We start from the raw sequence: 21267 nt of genomic DNA, 5'->3' as shown, positions 1-21267 counted from the left end.
AGACCAAAAGCACGTATGATATTTTGAAGAAATCATTTCATGACCTAAATAGTACCAATCACAAAACATCATCACACTAATGCAATATTATTTGAAAACGAACAGAGTCAGATCTGGTGTGAATTTATGCTGGTGCCTTTTACTTAGCATAAGATCAGGAGAGGTTGGGGTTGTTTTGCTGCTTCAGGTGTTAAAGCCATGAGTGATCATCATTGAGAGACTAAAACTAAAAAAAGCTAACATTTACAAGTACCAATGTAACAAGTACAAGTACCCAATGTCCCATATATTTGTCTATTTCTTTTTTAGATTCAGGGGCAATTACTCCTTGTGTTATATTTGACTAATAGTTAAATGTGTTTGATGATCAGAAACATGCTGCAACTGTCTTTTCTACATTTACAACGTGTGTACCTGTTGCAATGCAAAGGACAGTGTATGTAAGGACGGTGTATGTGCCCAAGAAATTAACATTTATATGTTACTTACATTAGAGCCAGATCGAATGTTATTTACATTGAGTTATTTACTCACTTCCTACAGCGTAAAGTCACAAGTAGAGTGCAGAGGGCATGCTCAAAAAATATATGTAATACCACGTAAAGTGCCTGCTGACACTTTAGTACAAAAGCAATGGTACGAGAATGCAGTTAGACTATTTTTTGGGGCACATACACTGTCCAGATCTAAACACTAGCGTGTACAGTCGCTTGGGCACTGAAGAGTCTATAACTGCAGGTGGAAGCTGCAATTGCTGTACTTTGTATGTAAGAGCCAGATCGAATGTTATTTACCTATTTACTTTTATTTATTTACCTACTTCCTACAGCGTAAAGTCACAAGTAGAGTGCAGAGCTTCCCATGTACATATACAAAGTACAGCGATGGCAACAGTGCATTCTTGCTCCAATGTAGAAGTGCTGTCATGATCTGAGCTCACCTCTGTTATAGTGTGTCTTTATGTGAAAACAGCAGTGCCAAATGCGAGGGGCGATCGTGAACGCGACTGAGAGAATAAAACTGAATAAAAACAAAAAACAAAGCTAACATTTACAAGTATCATAAATTATATCGGCTATTACAGACTGGAATCAAATGTATGTTTTTATCCTAAAATAGTAAGAATACGAGCAGCTCACTTCTCAAAACGGACTCGTCCGGGATCAAACCCGTGAAGCTTTGAATACCAGTCAACAGTTGATACCGCTGTGCCACCGAAGCGGTCACAGCAATTGCGTGTCAATGTCGCACCCTAACGCGTTTTTTTTCTGCAGTTATATTTTTGAATAAAAACGCACTTGTTCTGTTATATTTGTACCTTTTGTGAAAAGTGTTTCTTTGATATTTGGACTTCAGGCTTCACACATTATACACTTCATGTCTACATTTTGTCAATTATTACTAAAACATGAAAAACGTTTCTGTTTTAATGATGTGTTTACATAGATTGTTGCAGACACAGAACACACATGAAATGCAAGTGTTCCAAATAATGATATAGTATTTATAAAAGGTGTAATTTTGCTTGACTTCTCACTCTATACAACTCTAAGCAACTGACACCCAGGTAAACAGACTTGAGCTGAGAAAACTATTTGGGGTGGGGGGATGTGATAGCAGGCTGCTGGGTGCTTGCTGCTTATCGACACATTTACAGGACAAACGACACTGATGGAGAGGTGAGAAGCGATTTATAAGCTGGAATGGATCTGCGAGGTTTTTCATAGGCTCTGGTAATTCTAGTGTTAAGCAGTTTACAAGAAACAAAGTAGCACCTAACCTTCAATAATATACTTTAAAGATCCCATAAAAACAATATTAAAATATGTGAAATATTAAGAAGTTTATGTCACCTACTCTGCTTATTCTGTAAATGCAAAAAACAAAGTGGGTAACCCAAAACTTTAGGACTGATGATGAATAATTACTAACTAATGTTAAATAGGTAATTAAGATCTATTTGACATTTAATGAAAGCAGCAAATACGACATTATAGAAAGAAAAATAAAGCAATATACCTTTTGTAGATGAAAGCAGATCTGCTTGACATGCTTCAAATATGTTAAATATCCAGACTATAAAAATACCGGCAACCCACATGATGTCATTAGTGTCCAAACAGTGTTAAAGCTAGACCTGAAAAGGAAAACACACAGGAATGAAACATTTCAAAAATGAAAAATGAATGCAAGTTGGAGCTCATTTTTGTGTGAAAACAGGCTTAATGCTGTCTTCATGGCTCTTGCAAACCATCTTCACTCACAAAAACAATAATATCCCATGAAGAGGTTTCAGTATTAAAAGGTAATATTTAAACCAGAAATGTACTAACATAATTCATTTGGGTTTTGACTCTTATTGTTATTACTAAGCTGTTATTCTAGAAAAGCTGTAATCTATTTTTATCACCTACCTCATGTCTGCTTGATGTCCAAATGTCTATGACAGTTATCCAAAGGAGTGTACTCTTAATATTTACAGAATTAACCAGAGCATTTGTGGCATTAAAATGCCACAGAGAAGCACATTAATACCAGAGTCCTTAAACTAAAAAATTTAATAATAGTAGAAGTAGCATTATCACTGCTCTCTGGCACCAAGATAAAAAAGTAATAACAACAGATTGTTAATGAATGTATACATTTTTCCAGATATTTGGTTGTTTCATATACATTATATTCCTTTCCTAAACCTCTGGAGAAATACAATGTAGCTTTAAAACAAGTTAGGATTTTATATAAAGTCATACTGAGTAGCATCATATGCAAAAGGAAATCAATAAAAATGCAACTGGGTATGGGACAAACTATTTTTTTTTTGTTTATTTCACCTTATACAATTTCTTGTATTAGGAATTTGTTAGTTTTCACATACCCCTTGGGGTCAGAGCATTGTACAGCGCCCCTGGAGCAATTCAAAGTTAAGGGCCTTGCTCAAGGGCCCAGCAGAGTATGATCTCTTTTGGCAGCGATTCGAACCGGCAACCTTAAGAATACTAGCACAGATCCTTAGCCTCAGAGCCACCACTCCGCTCTTATGTGACGCTGAACAGTATTAAATGGACTTGCCCTTAGAATTTCTATATTTGAAGCATTCAAATTCATGCGGAAATGGAAAGAAGCATATGCTGTTTCTCTACTTAGATTCTACTGTCATGATCTCAGACTACTTTGATTACCATCATAAGGATTCTGTGCTCTAAGACCCAATAAAATTATTGACATTGAGGACTTTAAAATACCTCTGACCAGTTACCACCATATTCTTCACTGTGACTGTGATAGCCAAATCAGAAGTTTTCTTTCTTTTCAGTTTTCTTGCTTTATAGTCATTCTGGTGTGTGTACAGACAAAAAAAAGTTTGTATTTATTTAATTATTTATTCATTTATAGAACTTCTGTAAAAAGTTAAATTTCCTCCTGAGGCCAAATAAAGCCTAATGTATCTATCTATCTACTTTAATTATAATTTAGGAATGGACAGTCTCAGATATAGGATTCCCTGAAATTCTTGGTGTAACTTCAACATAGGGTATGGTCCAAAACTACCTAATAGGGCATCTTTACATGTCCATACCCTTCCTCAAAACAAGTACTAATGAAACATATTGTTGCTTTTGCTGAGAGACCTCATTGAAAATATTTTATGACTCTCTGCAGCAATTCTGGATATGTTCTGATATGTCATTTAACAATATATGCCATTGCCTTCATCAGAGTTTTTTTCTCTTAGCCAAAGAAGCATGATTGTTGCAGCAAACTTAATGAATTAAAAAGGGAGAAAGAGGTCATCAGCCCGCAGGTTAGTTTAACTTTTATATTTGGAGTTTATTTTTTCCTGGCCTTTCAATGACAATAATTTTGGTGAGCATACTCAGTCCCATTAATGAAGAAACCAGAGAAAGGTAGAAAACAGAATTTGAGACATTTTCATTCTGCTTGTCCGTATGTTTTCATTTGCTTCAGTTTTATTTGGCACATGAGGCAGAGAGACAGAGGCTTTCTGAAAACTGATGACAGTAAATTTTGAATAAACTCTTCCTCACACTGAATACTGGCAATTCGTCCTTCTTCCTATTTCCTGATAAACACTGAAAAAAGCATATTTGCTCTTTGGCTAGTTTTCTCCTATACAAAGGAAAAGAAAAGCAACATGATAAAGTTTACTGAAACATAGTTAAAGTGCATGTAAACTTTATCCCAGGGAGTCTTAAAGGGAACAAAAATGAAATTTCAGAATTAAACCCTGAATGAAACAGAGATCATTGTAAAAGCTGAGAATATTGATGTTAAAAGACTCAGAAAAATTATTAGAAGTGCATTAGATATTTTTGTTTATACAGTATTTGACTTGTTTACTATATTAAGTAAACTTGACCCTATAATTTACAGTAAAATCAAACTTGGCAGAATAATGGCTGTGTGGTCCTGTTTTCCTTGTTTTATAAAAATGATGCTCAATCCAGTCCATAACTTGCTGAGAAAATGTGTTCCAATCAACAACTTTTAAACTATCCTCAGTTAATTTTTTTATTACAAAAAATGTTATACATTCCATTTTATAAAAGTAAATCCAAAATATATGAATGCATGCTGCTAGGCTTCAAAAACAGAATACAGGTAAAATTCCATAACAACAAATTCCCAGAGACCTAAAAAATATTTCTTGTAACGAAAATTTTGTTGTAATGGGATTCTGTATTTGTTACTATAGTGCTTTCTTTAACTTGCATTCAGGCATTTGCAATCATTACAATAACTTCTTTCGTGTTAATTTTAATCTCCTCCTGCCTATAAATTATGCTGATGGAGAATTTTTCTCAGCATTTCTATGTGATAATACACTTTCAGGGTGCGAATGATGCCCAAATCCAATGTCTGAAGCACTGCTGTGCAAATGGGTAGGAGGAATTCAACGCGAACATTATCTAAATGTAAAAGCATGTTGAGTGCAGCACAGTTATCAATCAGGAGCCGAATCATCCTTTTATTCTTCATATTGTGAGGTTTCTGAACTCTTCCACAGCCACAGCCAATTTCAGGACAGCAGAGACACACAGAGCATGTGGCAGGGAATCTAAGCTATTACAGACTAAAAGACAAGACCACCTGTCTGCAGTGGTGATGATTCCCTTACAGATGTTCTAAATAACTTCTGCATACCCTGAATGACATACCTGCAAGGGCGTTCATCTCTCCTCAGCAAGAACAGGTACTGTGCTTGTCCACTGCTGACTTTGTTGAATGTTAACCCACGCAAAGCTGCTGGACCAGACAACATACCTGACTAAGTGCTAATGTGCAAGCCAGGTGACAGATGTCATTACAGACATTTTCAACATTTCCCTGAGGCAGGGAGTCATCCCCAAGTGCATCAAAATCACCAACATCATACCTGTACTAAAGAAGTCCTCAATGTGCCTCAATGAGTATCAGCTTATAGCACTAACATCTGTCATCAAGAAGTGCCTCAAGAGGCTAGTCTTGTGCCACTTGAAAACTGGAATTCCCACATCACATGATTCTCTCTCATTGCCTATCACCAGAACTGTTCCAATAAAGATGTCATATTATCTACTCTTCCTCTGGCACTGTCACTTCTGGACAAAAGAGACACATATGCTAGAAGGCTTTTTACTGACTTCAGTTCAGCTTTCAAAACTATCATACCTCAGAAGCTCATATGGAAGTTGGTCCTGCTAGGTAAAAGCTTTTCCCTATGCAACTGGATCATTGACTTCCTAACAGGGAGACCCCAAATAGTCTGTGTCAAAAACACCATCTCTAGTACAATGGTGCCTCATACCTATTTGAATTCTGAATTGCTCGAAGTCTGAATCAGTTTTTCTAATTCGAACGCTAAAGGATCACAGTTTTCTTGAATTTACCATTTGAACTCTGAAATGTTCAAAGCTAGAATCATTCGAAATACGAGACACTACGGTACCATCACAGTGAGCAGTGGTACAACCAAGGGCTTTGTACTCAGCCCGCTTCTGCTCATTCTTCTGACTAATACTATCATTACGTTTATGGATGATACAACGATGGTGGGTCTCTTAATCAATGAATCAGCTTTAAAAATGGAGATACAATAATTGGCAGGCTGTTGCAAGTGCAACAACCTGTCTCTTAAGGTGGAGACATTGCACGTTGAGGGCTCTGCTTTGCAATTGGTCTAGAGCACCAAACTTCATAGTGTGCACCTGGTAGCTGACCTTACTTAGTCAATTAACACCACCATAGCCAAGAAAGCAGAGAAACATCTTCTCTTCCTTCAGTGGCTCAAGAAGACAAGCATCCTCACCACATTCTACAGTGGTACCATTGAGAGCATTTTGACCATCTGCATGAGTGTCTGGTTTTGGAACTTCAGTTTCTTTGACCATAAGGTGCACATAGTTGAAAAGATCATTGGGGCCGTTCTGCACACCATTAAAAATATTATTATACAGTGTTGCATCTGCAATGCTTATAGCATTGTTAAGGACTACTTCCACGCCTTCCACAGTCTTCTTGCTCCAGTTCCATCTGGCAGAGGATACTATAGCATCTACGGCGGTTAGGCCAGTCTCTGGAACAGGTCCTACTCCTTGGCTCTCTGGACTCTGAACTCTGTGCTGTCTCTCTGTCCTCAGATCTGCTCCTAGTAGCTTATTTATATGCAGTATATTTGTTAAACGTGTCACTACTGTTGTTTTTTTATTATTAGTTGTTATAATTGACTTATTATTACTACCTTTTTAAATGATTACTATCTATTCACTTACCTGTTGTTTTTATTTACTCATTTATCTATTTATAGTTTAGTTTAGTTCTTTATATTTCTTGCAGTTGTCTTTATTTATATATATGTTGCATTGCAGACATGAGAAATGTTATTTTGTGCCACTGTATGCAGCAATACTGTGTATGGATGGTATGACAATAAAACCACTTGACACTTAAATATGCAAAAAAAAAAGTCTACCCATTGGATATTAATACTATGCCAGAAGATAATGGGCACTGATTAAGACAACACCCCGCATGTGATGGATAAGTGCTGCAAGCTGACAAGAGTGGATTTTTGGAACCGCTCCTGATATAATAAATAAAGTTAAATGTTAAAAATTCATGTTAGGTTTTGTCTTGGCCCTTTTTTTCTGGCAATATTCTTAGACATGAGCAATCACATTTGCATATAAGAGCTGGATTATCTAAACTGAGGCACAGCTTGGCTTCTTCTACAAGAAGATGAAATTGACTGTTAAAATATCAATAACCTTAAAAACTGCCATGAAGAAGAGCCTTGTTTCTGTGTTCTGTGAAGTTTATCAACTTACCAGTCTCACAATTTTGAGGTGGGCAAACTATATATTCATTTATCACAATTTTACTGTCCTGGCAGCACCACCAAATACTGCAAAGGAAGCAAAGGCGACCTTCAATAGCTTTACCCTCTTTGTGTATAAATGCCTTTAAAGGCAGACACCTCTTTAAAATGTTTGTTTTGACACTTCAGACTTCTTCACCAATTCTCAACAGATACCTCTATTTATAATTATGTGGGTTGCTCACAGGTTCAGGCAGCATAAAATGTGTTCAAATGTGAATGACGTTTCACTAGACTTTCAGCTCTATCAATCCTTATCAAAACCTAAAGATCAATTCAGCAGTATTTGCTAAAACATTAAATTTTGCTAATGGCAAAAAATATTGTTGACCTAACTATCAACTACTGTGAACCTTTCCCTAGTATAGACCCAGGTCATCCATGTCAAGAAAACCTCAAAATGTAATTTGCAGCTGTGTGGCTCACTAACAATCCTCACTGCACATCTCATAATGTGATTCCCACATGTACAGCAGTGAAATTTTGTGAATGCCTCGGAATGGAAATTTCAGGAGAAAATACCGGATACCATCTCACAAGTATGTTAAAATGTAAATCACAGCTGTACAAACCAGTATCAGTCAGTCTAAGCACCTCAAAATGTACCTTATTATGTATTTTGGTCTACAATAACAATTCAGAAGAGATTACTCCTGTTAATCTATCTCATGCTACCTGATCTGTGAATATACAGTATATTAACTACATGAACACCTACTCCAATGTCACAAACAACTAAAAATGTCATTTACAAGGGTACATTTCAATATCCACCCTTGCAAACACTATAAAAGGCAAATCACAGTGAAAGACTCACTCAGCACAATCTTAATCAGGTTGAACATTCAGTGTTATGTTTTTAAAGTGGGTGATGTTTTATACAGGCATAGGTCCTGAAAATATAAACCATGACTTGCACAGTGACAGTTTACTGGTTGCATCTGGGAGGTTATATCAATCCAAGACTAATGCTGGACAAAATCCTGCTGATGTAAAACAACAGGTAAAGGTTATTTCCATCCATCTATTTATAGACTCCTCTCATTCAGTTCAGAGTCATGGAGAGCCAGGGCCTACCCCTGAATGAGCTGTGCACAATGCAAGAGCCAACCCTAGACTGGGCACCAGTACATCACAGGGCCTATCCTTAACCTACCCTCTGCACAGTGGTGGCTGGGCGGTCTCTTGTCCTCGGAACCTCTACAGATTTTGTTTTTATTTTCTCCAGCCCTCTGGAGTTTTTCTTTTGTTTACTCTGTCCTCCTGTCCATCGTACCTTACTTTCCTCTTTATTACTTAGTACTGCCTAATCTTATTTTTATATTATTCTTTATTCTTTCTTTGTCTCGTAAAGCACTTTGAGCTGCATCATTTGTATGAAAACGTCCTATAAATATAAATGTTGTTGTTGATAACCTCACTCAATCACCAGGTACAACCTAACACACACACATTTGGTATAAAAATTGGAGGACCAATAGCACTGTGTGGTGTAGCAGTTAAAGCTTTGGACTTCAAGCCCTGAGGTTGTGGGTTTAAATCCTGCTATTGATCATGAGCAAGTCAGTTGACCTCCCTGTGCTCCAACTGGAAAAACAAAAGAAATGTAACCTATCTTCTTACATAATACGCTACTGTGGATATTTGTTTGTCTGTCCAGGATTTTAAATCACCTGTAGCTCGCAAACCGCTTGAATGATTGACCTGACATTTTGTACACATATATTACGTGACGTCTACTATCCGCTTTCGAGGCAGTGAGTGACCTCCAAGGTTAGTCCTCTTTTTATTTGTACTTTATTTTATTGTAAAATCAACTCCCAGTAGTGATCAGTAGGGCGGCCATGCGGCAAATGTGTACGAGCGCCGTTCTCATTCTCTCCCACCCTCGCTGTCACTTCCCCTACCTCTTCATATCTTAAATCATTGTTGAGGCAGATTGAACACTTAAGTGCCAGCTTAAGTGAAAAATTAATGAAAACGTACTAAGTAATTGCAACACAAACACTGACTTAATCAGTTTTAACATGAAAAGAAGAGAAGAAGTGGCTGGCTAAGGTGGAGAAAAGAAGAGCGGTTCAGGAAGCAGCAAGCACATCAACCTCTGAGGAAACAAATGCTAAAAGTACAGAGAAAAAGTATGAAAACTATCAATGATCAAGTCAAGTGTATTTACTGCACGTTATCATGCAGTACGCCATTACTGGTTGTAACATAAATGTTGTAAGTTGCCTTGGATAAAGATATCAGCCAAATAAGTAAACATAAAAAATGTAATCCCCTGGCCAGGATTCACACCCAGTCTCCTGTAGCTCTGAGGGAGCCACATTTATTCACTATACCACTCAATGTTAATTTCACATACTGAAAATGTAAAAAGAAAGTTAAGTCATACTGTATTCTGTAACTTTCAGTATCCTGGTGAATTATACTATAGGGGCAAAACAGGAGCAGAGCTCGTCATCAGTTAGATTTTGAGAAGTGAATGACCTTTGAAATAAAAAGTGCATTTTATGATGTTAGCGAAACTGAGGCTGCTAGATTCAAACTGCTTTGTTGCCTTTAGTGGATGAAAGCTGCAAGACACATACCAGAATGCAAGTACATTCACTGCCTCAGTCGTAGTTTTATAAATTCTTCAGAGACACAAATCCAATCTTATGAACATAACACGATGGAAAGGAATGCACACTATCAACTGCACCCTGACACTGCACGTTTACTAATTCTTGCATTGCATGGATGTGATTTAACCAGTTCTGGGGATCGGGTGGAATCACAATCCTACCCAGTAGCAAAGAGCGCACATTCAGATACACACAAGCGCACATTCCCCAACTAACAACCAACCCCCAGACCCCCACTCCAAATAACACACACACTGCGCATGTTTAGATCTGTTCATAAACTATTCAAACAGGCCTGTGGAAAAGCCGTAATTGTCCTGAGGAATCCTACACGAGCATAAACACACACGTCAACACACTAAAAGCTGCTAAGTCCGGTCTTTAGGTGAATATTACGACTTCTGATTACGTTTTAAACGACCTGGTATTAATTTGTTGATATTATGAATAATAACAATGATAGGTCACCTAAAACCTTTGCAGATCATTGCTGGAGTTTCACCTCAGTAAGAGAAAATTATGATTATGTTGTCGAAGGTGAGGTTTCAGGGGTCGCATCCAAGACGTTCGGATGATCTCATATATAACCACAACTGGCCATCCCCAGAATGCACAATTAAAACACAATGCAATTGGAAATCTGACATTTTATGTTTGCAGCCCCTCTACAACAAAAAGGCCACACTTCCCTTCAAAGGAGAACAGTAGGTATTGCAGCTGAACACCACTGACAGAATCCATTAAGCCCATGACTGCACTCTGACCGACGCCGTCATCGGCGCTGCCTTCTCCAGATGCTTTAAAGGAAAATTTGGGATTCCCAAATGTGAAGTATTCATCAAACGCGAAGAAACAGACAAAACTATACGGACGAGATCAAAAAAATTACCGCCAAGAATCCTTATACTTTTAACTGTGAACTTAACCAAATATATAGGCGACTGTAGCAGCCTACGTTGAATAGTCATAACAAAACTTATCGGCAGAGCAACATTCTTAAGCGCACACTTTAACAAAAGCAAAGCTCTGAGCAAAAAAAAAATTATATATATATATATATATATATATATATATATATATATATATATATATATATATATTTCTCTTGAGCAAAAGTTCACGTTCCACAGAAGCACAGGGAGCCTGGGATACGTACCGCGGCCAGGAGTCTCTCGGGATCCCCGTTTCAGCACCTCTTTACTCCGCAGTCTTGCGTTAAAAAAGAGAAAAGCACCGACTTCCCTTCTCAGCACTCTGTGACATCACCTGGACCCGTGATGGAAAATGGACGGAGGCACTCTATCCCCCCACAGCTAAAACTTTACAAGAGCTGGGAAAAAAACTTCTTGCGCAGCTCTCCAGCTATTTAGTGAGGGGGCACGTTTTATATACGCACGCCCCCCGCCACGCAGTGGGATATACCTCGGGCTGACAACGGATACGTGCGGCGCTTTCCTCTGTATTCTGGAGGACAGACCTGGCACCCTGTGTCTCTAAACCTGGGACACATGGGTTCAAAAATGGAGAGAGGGAGGCACGGAACCGCTTCAGGGTTTATGGTCATAGAATTTAACGAACTTAATTAAGTTCCGAGATTCGAAGAGTTAAAGTTAATTTTGAGATATCTCTGAATGATGCTTAGGGCATAGTAATTAGGGGTTGGCAATGTATTTTGTGTAAATTGTACTAAATAAATAAATTGATCACAGAAATGCTAAATCAAATATGCTGTTATTCATGGTTTTGAAACCAATAAGAACAGTTTGCATTTTTAGTAAATTTTCAGGGTTGGATCCTTAAGTGCAGTGACCAATATGCCAATGGTTTCCTTTGAAATCCAGCCCTTTTCTGTTCCATCTTTCCTGGCTGAGATTTTTGAATTAAGAGCCAAAACTGAAATTTAAAAAGGAAAAAAAAGGAATCCTCCCAGAAGGATGCAGCAAAGTACTGGAAGACGTAATGTGCCATTTTTGTCACCTTTCTGGATGGAGGGGTGGAGAAATCCCGTTACAACGTTAACCCAATAGAAAGTGTAAATGCAGATCCTTGATCTGAGGTAAAGTGAGCCAGCTATGTGTCACTATTGTGCCATTCTGATACCTGGATACCTGGACCCTTAACGTTTAATAAACATGAATGACTATCTTCTTTAGATCACATTTGAAATTTCATATCCCTGTAACACAGTAGATATAGAATTTCAGTAGAAGAAATACAAGAAAAGACACTGGAGGACTGGAGCACAAGAAAAGACATTGGGCACAAAAAAGATAAAATTATGTTAGGTTGGTGAGCAATGGCTTTATTATGCCTTGCTATATGTGTTATTATGTTTGTGGGGAAATTCCTAGAACCAGTGTGTTGATGTAAGGAGACTAAAACTATTGAATTACTTTCTGCTGCTGGGACAAGACTGTCATAAACACTTTATAGTTAATGTCTGCTGTGTCCAGATTCACAGCAAAACCCTGTAATCAGTTTTTAAAATTAAATACAATTAAACAGCAAGTGCTCTTTGTTGGTTGTATCGTTTGAGATGCATTTACTGTATGTCTCCAGTATGTGTAGTTTAATTATCAGAATATAAAAGTCAATCAGTCAGACTGTGAGTTTTGATGCATTAAGGAAGAGATGCTTTGCTTTACCAGTTGACTGGCTGTAAACTCCACTTACTCTGAGAGCAACAGCCAAGGTCCCATAAGGCAGAAACTGATTATACAAGGTCTGAGGCATAGCCACCGTTTTCAAAAAGAAAGGATAATAAAATGAAAATGTCATGATTTTCTTTTCTGCAATATCATTAAAGCCATTTTTTATTGTCTGTATGCAATTGCCAGAAGTGTTATCCTACCCTCTATATAAGGTCTGTATGTTCTTCAAGAGCTCACAGTGGCTTGCCTTGTGTTATATCCATTTCTGTGCTGGATCGGCAAGAGCATGTATGTGGTTCTGTTTATGTGTGACCTTCAATGTACTCATGACCAGTTTCAGCTCTCTGACCCCCTGAGTTAGACAAACAAGTGAGAAAGCAGACCTATGAATTGATAGACATGTCCGTAGAGGAACATACACTCTATTCCGTTGGGTGTTTATTATTAGGCTGTGAAATTAAAGGTTAAAAAAGTCAATAAATGGTCTGCTAATTACCACCTAGTAAAAATGCAGTAGCAGTTTAGGCCTATTAAACTTCTTGTGGAGTCATCTGGATTTGTTAAAGAGGTGTTAGGGACATCGAAACAGCAGCAACCTATAGTAGGGATGCATGAGGAATGGAGAAAGAGAATGTATCTGAAATATATCAGGTAGGACACAATGAAGGAGATGATTAGGGCTTAGATCAGAGGCCAGGAGGTGTTAACAGAAAAGTTGTTGATGATCCTAGAAGTGACCAGCCTGTACATGTTTATTTCTGTTTTCATGCTATATATAATATAACTACTGTGAAGGGCTGCACAGCCTGATTTTGCTGCATAAAAATAGTTTCTGTAGCACCTTGAAAATCATTACTTTTATTCATCCATTTACCCATTTATTACATTTTTTTAATATTAGAGGGTTATAGCCTAGAATGGAAAGAAGTCAGAAACCATCCCAGGATGAGATGAGAGTGCACTGCATGTCCCACCAATTAAACTAGCATACATGTCTTTTAACTATGAAAGGAAACTGGAGTACCCATAGAATGCAGATTTGAATGTTTGTATTATATCGATTTTACAGAGATAAGGACCATATCCAGAACTAAAAACCTGGTCTTCTTGGCTCTAAAGCTCAACACTGTGTCAAAGTACTCCCTTTAACCCTACCGACATTTGATGACATCACAGCTATATTTAGTCCATAAGTTTCTGGAGAGTGACACAATTGTCATCATTTTGGCTCTGTGTGTAACCACAATGGAATTCAAATTAAGCAAGCATTATGTGATTGAAGTGTGGACTTTCAGCTTTAATTTAAGGGGTTTATCAAAAATATTGTATGTAGCCTTTTGGGAATGTCAGCCATTTTTCTGCATAACCCCCATTTCCACAGACTCAAAAGTATATGAACATTTGATTGTCATGCTATTCCATAGCTAGTTGGGAGCAGTTCCCTTTTTATTTCATTAACTATTAAAAAGGTAAAAGGTCTGAAATTGATTCCAAGTGTGGAATTTGCATTTGGAAGTTGTCACTGTCACTGGGTCCAGCACCTGTTGGGCATCTGTTGGTGAAGAAAGATTCACTGATCTTGATTATGCAGATGATGCCATAATTCTTTCAGAGTCTGTGAATGGGGTTCTCAAGAAACCAATTGAGGAGTCTGAATGTCTAGGCTCCCGGGTGTCTTGGATAAAAAACAAGATCTAGGTCTTTAATAACCTCTTGGGCACAGCCATCAGCAATGTTTCTGTCTGCACCTTGGCAGTGACATTGATTTGTCTATTGACTTTTCCATTGAAGTTAGTAGACAGATTGAAAGAGTATGGGGATTATGAGTTTTCTGGAAAGGGGTGTGTGGCACTCACAATATCATTGTAAAATGACAAAGGTTCAAGTCACTAGAGTCCTGTTACTTTCTGTTTCTCTATATGGTTGTACGACATGTATGCTATCCAGTGATCTGAGATTAAGACTAGACTCCTTTCGGTACTGTGTCTCTTTGGAGAATCCTTGAATATCACTGGTTTGGCTTTGTGTCGAATGAGCAGTTGCTCACAGAGTCCCAAATCAGGCACATTACTTGCACTGTGAGGGAGCATCAGTTACAGTATTATGGCCATGTGGTGCGTTTCCCCAAGGGTGATCCAGCTTGCCGGCTCTTCAATGTTGAGGACTCGAGCAGCAGGACCAGGCCAAGTGGATGTCCATGTAACACCTGGTTGTGACAGATAGATGGTCTTTTTCCAGAGGATGGAACTGCACCACATGTCTGCCTGAGGGGTTGCCAACTGGGGTCCCAAACTGCTTCGTCATGTGGTAGGTGCAGCAATGCACTGTATAAGTGCATGCTCCCTAACCTGAACTGAGCTGACCTGACCTAACTGTGAACTCTCAATATGAGATCCAAAGAGCTGTCCATGTAAGTATAAACAGTCCATTATTAGGCTGAGAAAACAAACCCTTTTGAGAGTTAGCAGAAACACGAGGAATGGTCATATCAACCATTTGGTACATTCTTGAAAAGAAGGAACACACTGGTTAACTCAGCAACATCAGAAGGTCTGGAAAACTACAGACGGCAGCTGTTCTGGATGACTGCAGAATTCTGTCCTTGGTGAAGAATTAAGCCCTCACAACATTTAGCCAAACCAAAAACACGTTCCAAGAGGCAGGCCTATCATTGCCAAAGCCTACGATCAAAATAAAACTTCATGAAAGTAAAACCATAAGGTAGGTTTTACCTTGGCGGTCCACAATCCGGACCGCCAAGACATTTTTGGCGGACCGCGACTGTCTTCTGTGTAAGTCAAAAGTCAGAATATAAAAGCACCAAAATTATTGTTGTTTTATTATTTACTCTGTAGCAGGGTTGCCAACTGGCATTTTTTATGCAAAATAATTGAAATCTGGCATTTTTGAAAGCTGTTTGGCATATAAAATTTGCGTTTGGTCTACTGGTATTTTTTTGGTCTTTTTTTACAAGCTGTTTGGTCTATACATTTTTCAGTTGGTCTGTTCACTTTTTGTCTGAGCTGCTACTGGAAAGCTAATGTAACATGTATCAGTAGATTCTGCCGTTGCGTGTTTTCGGTATTAATCGGTGATTAGGCAGACCTGTTTTCTGTTTATTTGAATTATTTCCGGTTGCTGTAGTATACGCAGTGTCGTGTTGTCCGCTCCGTTGATTTTCATTTCTGGTGTACGACGTACAACTGTATGACTTGTGTTATTTCCACAAATTTTTAATTTTAATCGGTAATAATCGTAATTATGGCAACAAGTTGCAAGCGCAGAAAGACAGATCAAGAAAATCGATCGTTTCAGAAGTCGTGGACTGAGGACTTTTTCTTTATTTTGCCAGACCGGCCTAACGCACGGCCCATGTGCATAATTTGACAGGAAACAGTAAGTGTGATTAAAAGCGGCCATGTAAAATGACATTTTGAGACGAAACACACCAAGTACTACAATGCGAATTATCCACCAAAGTGAGAGCTCCGTTTGCATAAGATCGACGCCCTTAAGTCGTCATTGGTAGCGAGTTCATTGCTGATGACGAAAGCGACCACCATACAATCAAATGTTACAGAAGCTTTGCTACGCATTGTTTGGGTTCTTGGCAGACATTAGAAAGCATTTACTGATGCAGAGGTTGTTAAAGAATGCATGATGTCTGCTTCTTTGGTTCTGTTTAGCGACAAAAAGTGTGTTGAACTGATTCAGCAGATACCATTATCAGACAGTACTGCTAGTCGTCGTGCAGATGACCTTTCTGACAATGTCTTTGGTCAGTTAATATCAGATCTTAAACAGGCTGAATTGTTTGCTCTCGCATGCGATGAATCCACTGATAAAACTGACATGTCTCAACTCTGTGTGTTCACAAGATTTTTTGATGGCCATAATTTTGTTGAAGAGGTTCTGACATTACTACCGCTAGCAAAACAGACCTGCGGTGAGGACGTGTTTTCAGCATTATCGCAGTTTATGCACGCAGCTGGATTGGATGTAACAAAAATGGTTTCCCTTACAACAGACGGGGCACCAGCAATGACTGGTAAAGATAGAGGACTTGTCACTCGTATGAAGGCACTTCAGTCCAACCTTGTTGCTTATCACTGCATCATTCATCAGTCGGCCCTCTGTTCAAAACTTTGTGACGAACTGGCGGAAGTGATGTCTACTCTTGTGAAATTAGTGAATTTTTTACGATGTAATTTGTCTGTGCAGCATCGTCTGTTTCGTTCTTTTCTTGAAGAGATGTCTGCAGAATTTGGAGATCTGCTGCTTCACAATGACGTCAGATGGTTAAGCAAGGGCCGTGTGTTGGAAAGGTTCTGGAATCTCCGTGAAGATGTAGCTGACTTCCTGCAGTCCTTGAATACAAAGAAAGCTGCAAAATTTTAACATTTATTAAAGACAGTGACAAGGTCGCACTGCTGGCATTTCTTGTTGATATTATGGGACATATAAATACACTGAATTTGTCACTTCAGGGTGCAGACAAAACCATTGTCGAATTGCAAGAAAAATGTTGTGCCTTTGAAACAAAACTGATTATTTTCATCAATGACTTGGAAGGTGGCAAGATGCTGCATTTCCCAAACCTGAAGAGCTGCATGATAGCTGATCAACAGGCATGTTTTCAGTTGATTTCCACATTTCTACATCATTTGAAGGTCGAGTTTGATGAACATTTTAAGTATTTCAGAAAATTGAAGCCCGTGTTTTTGTTTGTTGCTGATCCTTTCATTGTCTAGTCTGACGGTGAATGGACATCTGTGACTGCCTCAATTTTTCCAAACTCAAACCCGTCACTGTTGCAAATGGAAGCAGCAGATTTGCAAGCGTCAACACGTTTTGAAAGCAAAATTGAACGAAGTTGGCATAACAATTTTTTTGTTCCAGATTCTCAGTATCCTTCTGCAAAGAAACTGGCGATTTCCGTGCTCACTATGTTTGGTTCAACATATTCTTGTGAGTGTGTGTTCTCCACTATGAACACTATCAAGACGAAACATCGAAGTGTAATTACCGACCAGAACCTCAGGAATGCAATGAGAATTGCACTGACTGGTTACTCACCGAACTATGCTGCCATTATGAAATCGAAACAACAGTTTCACAATCATTTACGTACCAACTGTTGTAATTGGTGTGTTAATTGCAAGTAGTCATGTGACTTTTTTGAATAGTTTTCCATGTTTTGTGCATGTCTTGGTCTTCTGTAAAAATTTTATCATTTGCGTTGAATCTATTACTAGCCTCCTACAGACCTACACCTACTGTCCTACAGACCTACACGGTAAACCTGGCTATAGCGGACCCCGATGGTTGGTGGCGAACTGAATGTGGACCGGCATTCAAAAACTTTGAGTACCCCTGCCATAAGGTATAACACAAACCACTGGTAGACCTCAAGCATAGGAAGGACATACCTACATTTGAGATTACCAGAAAAAAAATTAAAAGCATGTCTTTCCAGTTCTGGAACAATTAAGATCAATATATACCAGAATGTTGGAAAGAAAAGAGTATGGAGAAGAGAAGAAGTGGCTCATGATCCAATGAATACCACATCATCTGTGAAACATGGTAGAGGCAGTTTTATGGCATGATTGTGCATGTCTGCGAATTGAAGTCAGTCACTAATGTTTATTGATGATATGACTGCTGGCAGATGTTTATAGGGCTATACTATCTGCTCAGATTCAGCCAAATGCTACAAAACTTAGAGGTCAACGCTTAACAGTATACAGTACATGGACAATGAGACAAAACCTACTGCAAAAGCAATCCAAGTGCTTTTCAAGGCAAAGAAATGGAATATTCTTCAATGGCCAAGTCAATCAACTGTACTCAACCCAAATGGACATGCATTTCATTTGCTGAAGGTAAAACAGATGGCGGAAAGCCAACAAACAAGCAGCAACTGAAGACAGCTGCAGTAAAGGCCCGGCAAAGTATCACAAGGGTGGAAGCCCAGCACTTGCAGATGTCCAAGGATTTACAACCAAATATTGAAAATAATCATTATATTTATGATTTTGCTAGTTTGTCCAAATATTTTTAAGCCCTGAAAATAGAGGGCCATGTATAAAAATCTCTGTCTTTTCTAAACAGCTCACTCAATATTTTTTATTAAAACACTTATATAATTAAATTTAATTTAATTAAAGCTGAAAATCTTCAGTCACATCTTGATTGCTTTGTTTCAAATCCCTTCTGGTGGTGTACAGAGCCAAATGCATTAAATTTGTGACTGTGTCCAAATACTTATACACCTGACTATATGTGGTCAGGAAGCGTGCCAATGATTGGCTGGCTAAAACTTTGTTTCTAGAAATAACATGGACACAGTAACATCTGTTTGTGCTATTGGACTCACACAGGTCCCCACTTCAATGTGTACACAATTATTTTGAATTTATGGGCTAAGGTCTTGTGCGGATATTTTCTGAATATTAAAGATGCCAGGCTCAAATAGACACTCACACTAGATGTATCCCAAATAAGTAATCTGTATTTTTTACTTGTCTTTCCAAAGATAAGACTGAGCATTTCAACAGTTTATTAAAGTTTTTTTTTTTAATTTTGTTTCCTCAGTTACCTGACAGGCTACCAAGTAAAATGCTCTGTGTGCATTGTTTTATACAATACTTCATATTTTTAAAACATTCAGAGCAGTGACCTTCCTGGTTATTATAGAATGTTCCAAGGAGCCAAAAGAGAGACTCCCATCTGTCCAGGTTATTGATTGCTGGCAGACAGACAGATTACTTCAGATAAAAACACAATGTGCTACACTGATTAATATGCAGATTATGATAAATGTCAATTGAAAAGCAGCAAGGCATGTGTGCTGGATGGAAGCCAGCCACATTTCTTCATGCAGTGAATGTTTGTAGTTTTACACTACAACTCAAAAAAACAATGACTTACAGGAAAAGTTTCCATAAATGCACAGATGGGACCGAATTGTCATCCATGTGGCACCCAAAGAGTTTTTACCATCCATTTTTTTAATGAACTCATTCCAGCAAGTATAATGTCACAGAGACCTGAAAATGAAATCTGCTCCAGTAGGTGCAAGACATGAATGAGAACTAGGTGAATCACCAATTAACTGTCTAGGGGTAAAATACTTAAACAGGAACAACATGTAAACTTCACACAGATGGTATTCCAGTCAGAAATGAACCAAGGATCAAGAGCTGTGAGGTATCTATTAGTGCATCACTTTGCTGGGTTAAAAGACACATTTCAGTAAAAAGAAATATAACACTGATGACAGTGAAGGCAGTTTGGCTCCTGATTGTTATTTCCAGCTGTTTTCTGGGGTTGGACATCCTGCTCTTGTTGTTGTGGTTCACTGCATGATTCCCCCAGGCTGCAGCCTGGATTCCATTGACACAGCAGTGAGTGTTCAAGTTGAAACACATATTTCAGTCTCCAGGCCCATTATTGTTTAAACCTAAAAGGTAAAAGTGAATTTGAGGTCAGTGTGTCTGTAATAAGATGGCAGTGTATACACCTAAAGAACCAAAAGTGGTAATCAATCAGCACTAGTCCAATAGGTAATGAGCTGGTAGAGTGGCATATCCTCCAAATAGAGCATGAAAAGTATAAAATTCAAATATGCTTTAGCTACTTGGGACCAGCCCACCTGATTCCTGATCCATTACACATTAACAGGACTATAAATACTAAAAATTATTTTAAAACATCCATCTTTTAAAAGAGTGCCTACTATTATTCTATATGTGTATAAAAACAGCATAAAGAACTACTGTATACCATGAATTAGTGGCTTCTTGAAATCAAGACTGAGCCAACATGTACTGTAGAAATGTATTTTATCTGACTAAGACACTTAGTCAGTTAAAATGACTGCAAACAACCAAGTCAAGATATTATTAAAATAATGTCAAATGTAGATTTAGATGCTCCAAAATAGTAGATAATGTTACATAGATAGATAGATAGATAGATAGATAGATAGATAGATAGATAGATAGATAGATAGATAGATAGATAGATAGATAGATAGATAGATAGATAGATAGATAGATAGATAGATAGATAGAAGACATCTATACAGAAGTTATCCAATAATTTACAAGTAAGGCTTGTTGCTGTTGTACTTTATAAAGTGACATCAGTCTTGGTGGATTTAAAACCAGCTGAAACCACTTACAGATATAAAATAAGATGCCTGCTTCCAATTTAATTTAAAGCAAAACACCCTTATTTTCTTTTGTACTAAGTGAAAGAAGTATTAGCTTTCCGATGAGCACATTCAAAAATCTTAATGTTTCAAAGCCTTAAGGACATTGAATTCATCACTGACTTTTACGCTGCATGTTTCCAAAAACATCTTCAGCCATGTCAGGGCATTTCTAACAGTTTTGCCGAATTTTTTTTAAAAATGTCTAATAAATCTCATCAAAGGTACAATGGACAAATAATGAAATGCATTCAGAAGAACAGTTTAAACATGTTAAAGTGAATCCAACTAGGAGTATGCATGTGTAACAAAATTAGAGAATATGATGTGATGCCAAATTGCACAGGTTTATTAAAAGATTATAGGATCTTTTTACTAAAAGCCTTATTTAAAAAG

At 38.0% G+C, this 21267-nt stretch overlaps 1 protein-coding gene across 5 annotated transcripts in view; it reads right to left on the bottom strand.

Annotated features, from left to right (window-relative positions):
• Positions 1-11371, bottom strand: part of col16a1 (collagen, type XVI, alpha 1) — a 350415-nt gene extending 339044 nt beyond the window's left edge. For all 5 annotated transcript variants that reach the window (XM_039740383.1, XM_039740384.1, XM_039740386.1 and 2 more), the window contains exons 1-2: positions 11159-11371; positions 2020-2137 (exon numbers count right to left, since the gene is read on the bottom strand). In XM_039740383.1, the coding sequence (XP_039596317.1) occupies positions 2020-2101 (82 nt within the window). In that variant the 5' untranslated portion in view covers positions 2102-2137; positions 11159-11371. The remainder of the gene's footprint in view (positions 1-2019; positions 2138-11158) is intronic.
• Between the last annotated feature and the right edge of the window lie 9896 nt (positions 11372-21267).

The sequence above is a fragment of the Polypterus senegalus genome, chromosome 17, assembly GCF_016835505.1.
Source record: "Polypterus senegalus isolate Bchr_013 chromosome 17, ASM1683550v1, whole genome shotgun sequence".
In the NCBI taxonomy this organism is placed as follows: domain Eukaryota; kingdom Metazoa; phylum Chordata; class Cladistia; order Polypteriformes; family Polypteridae; genus Polypterus; species Polypterus senegalus.
This window is presented reverse-complemented; position numbering and strand designations above follow the sequence as displayed.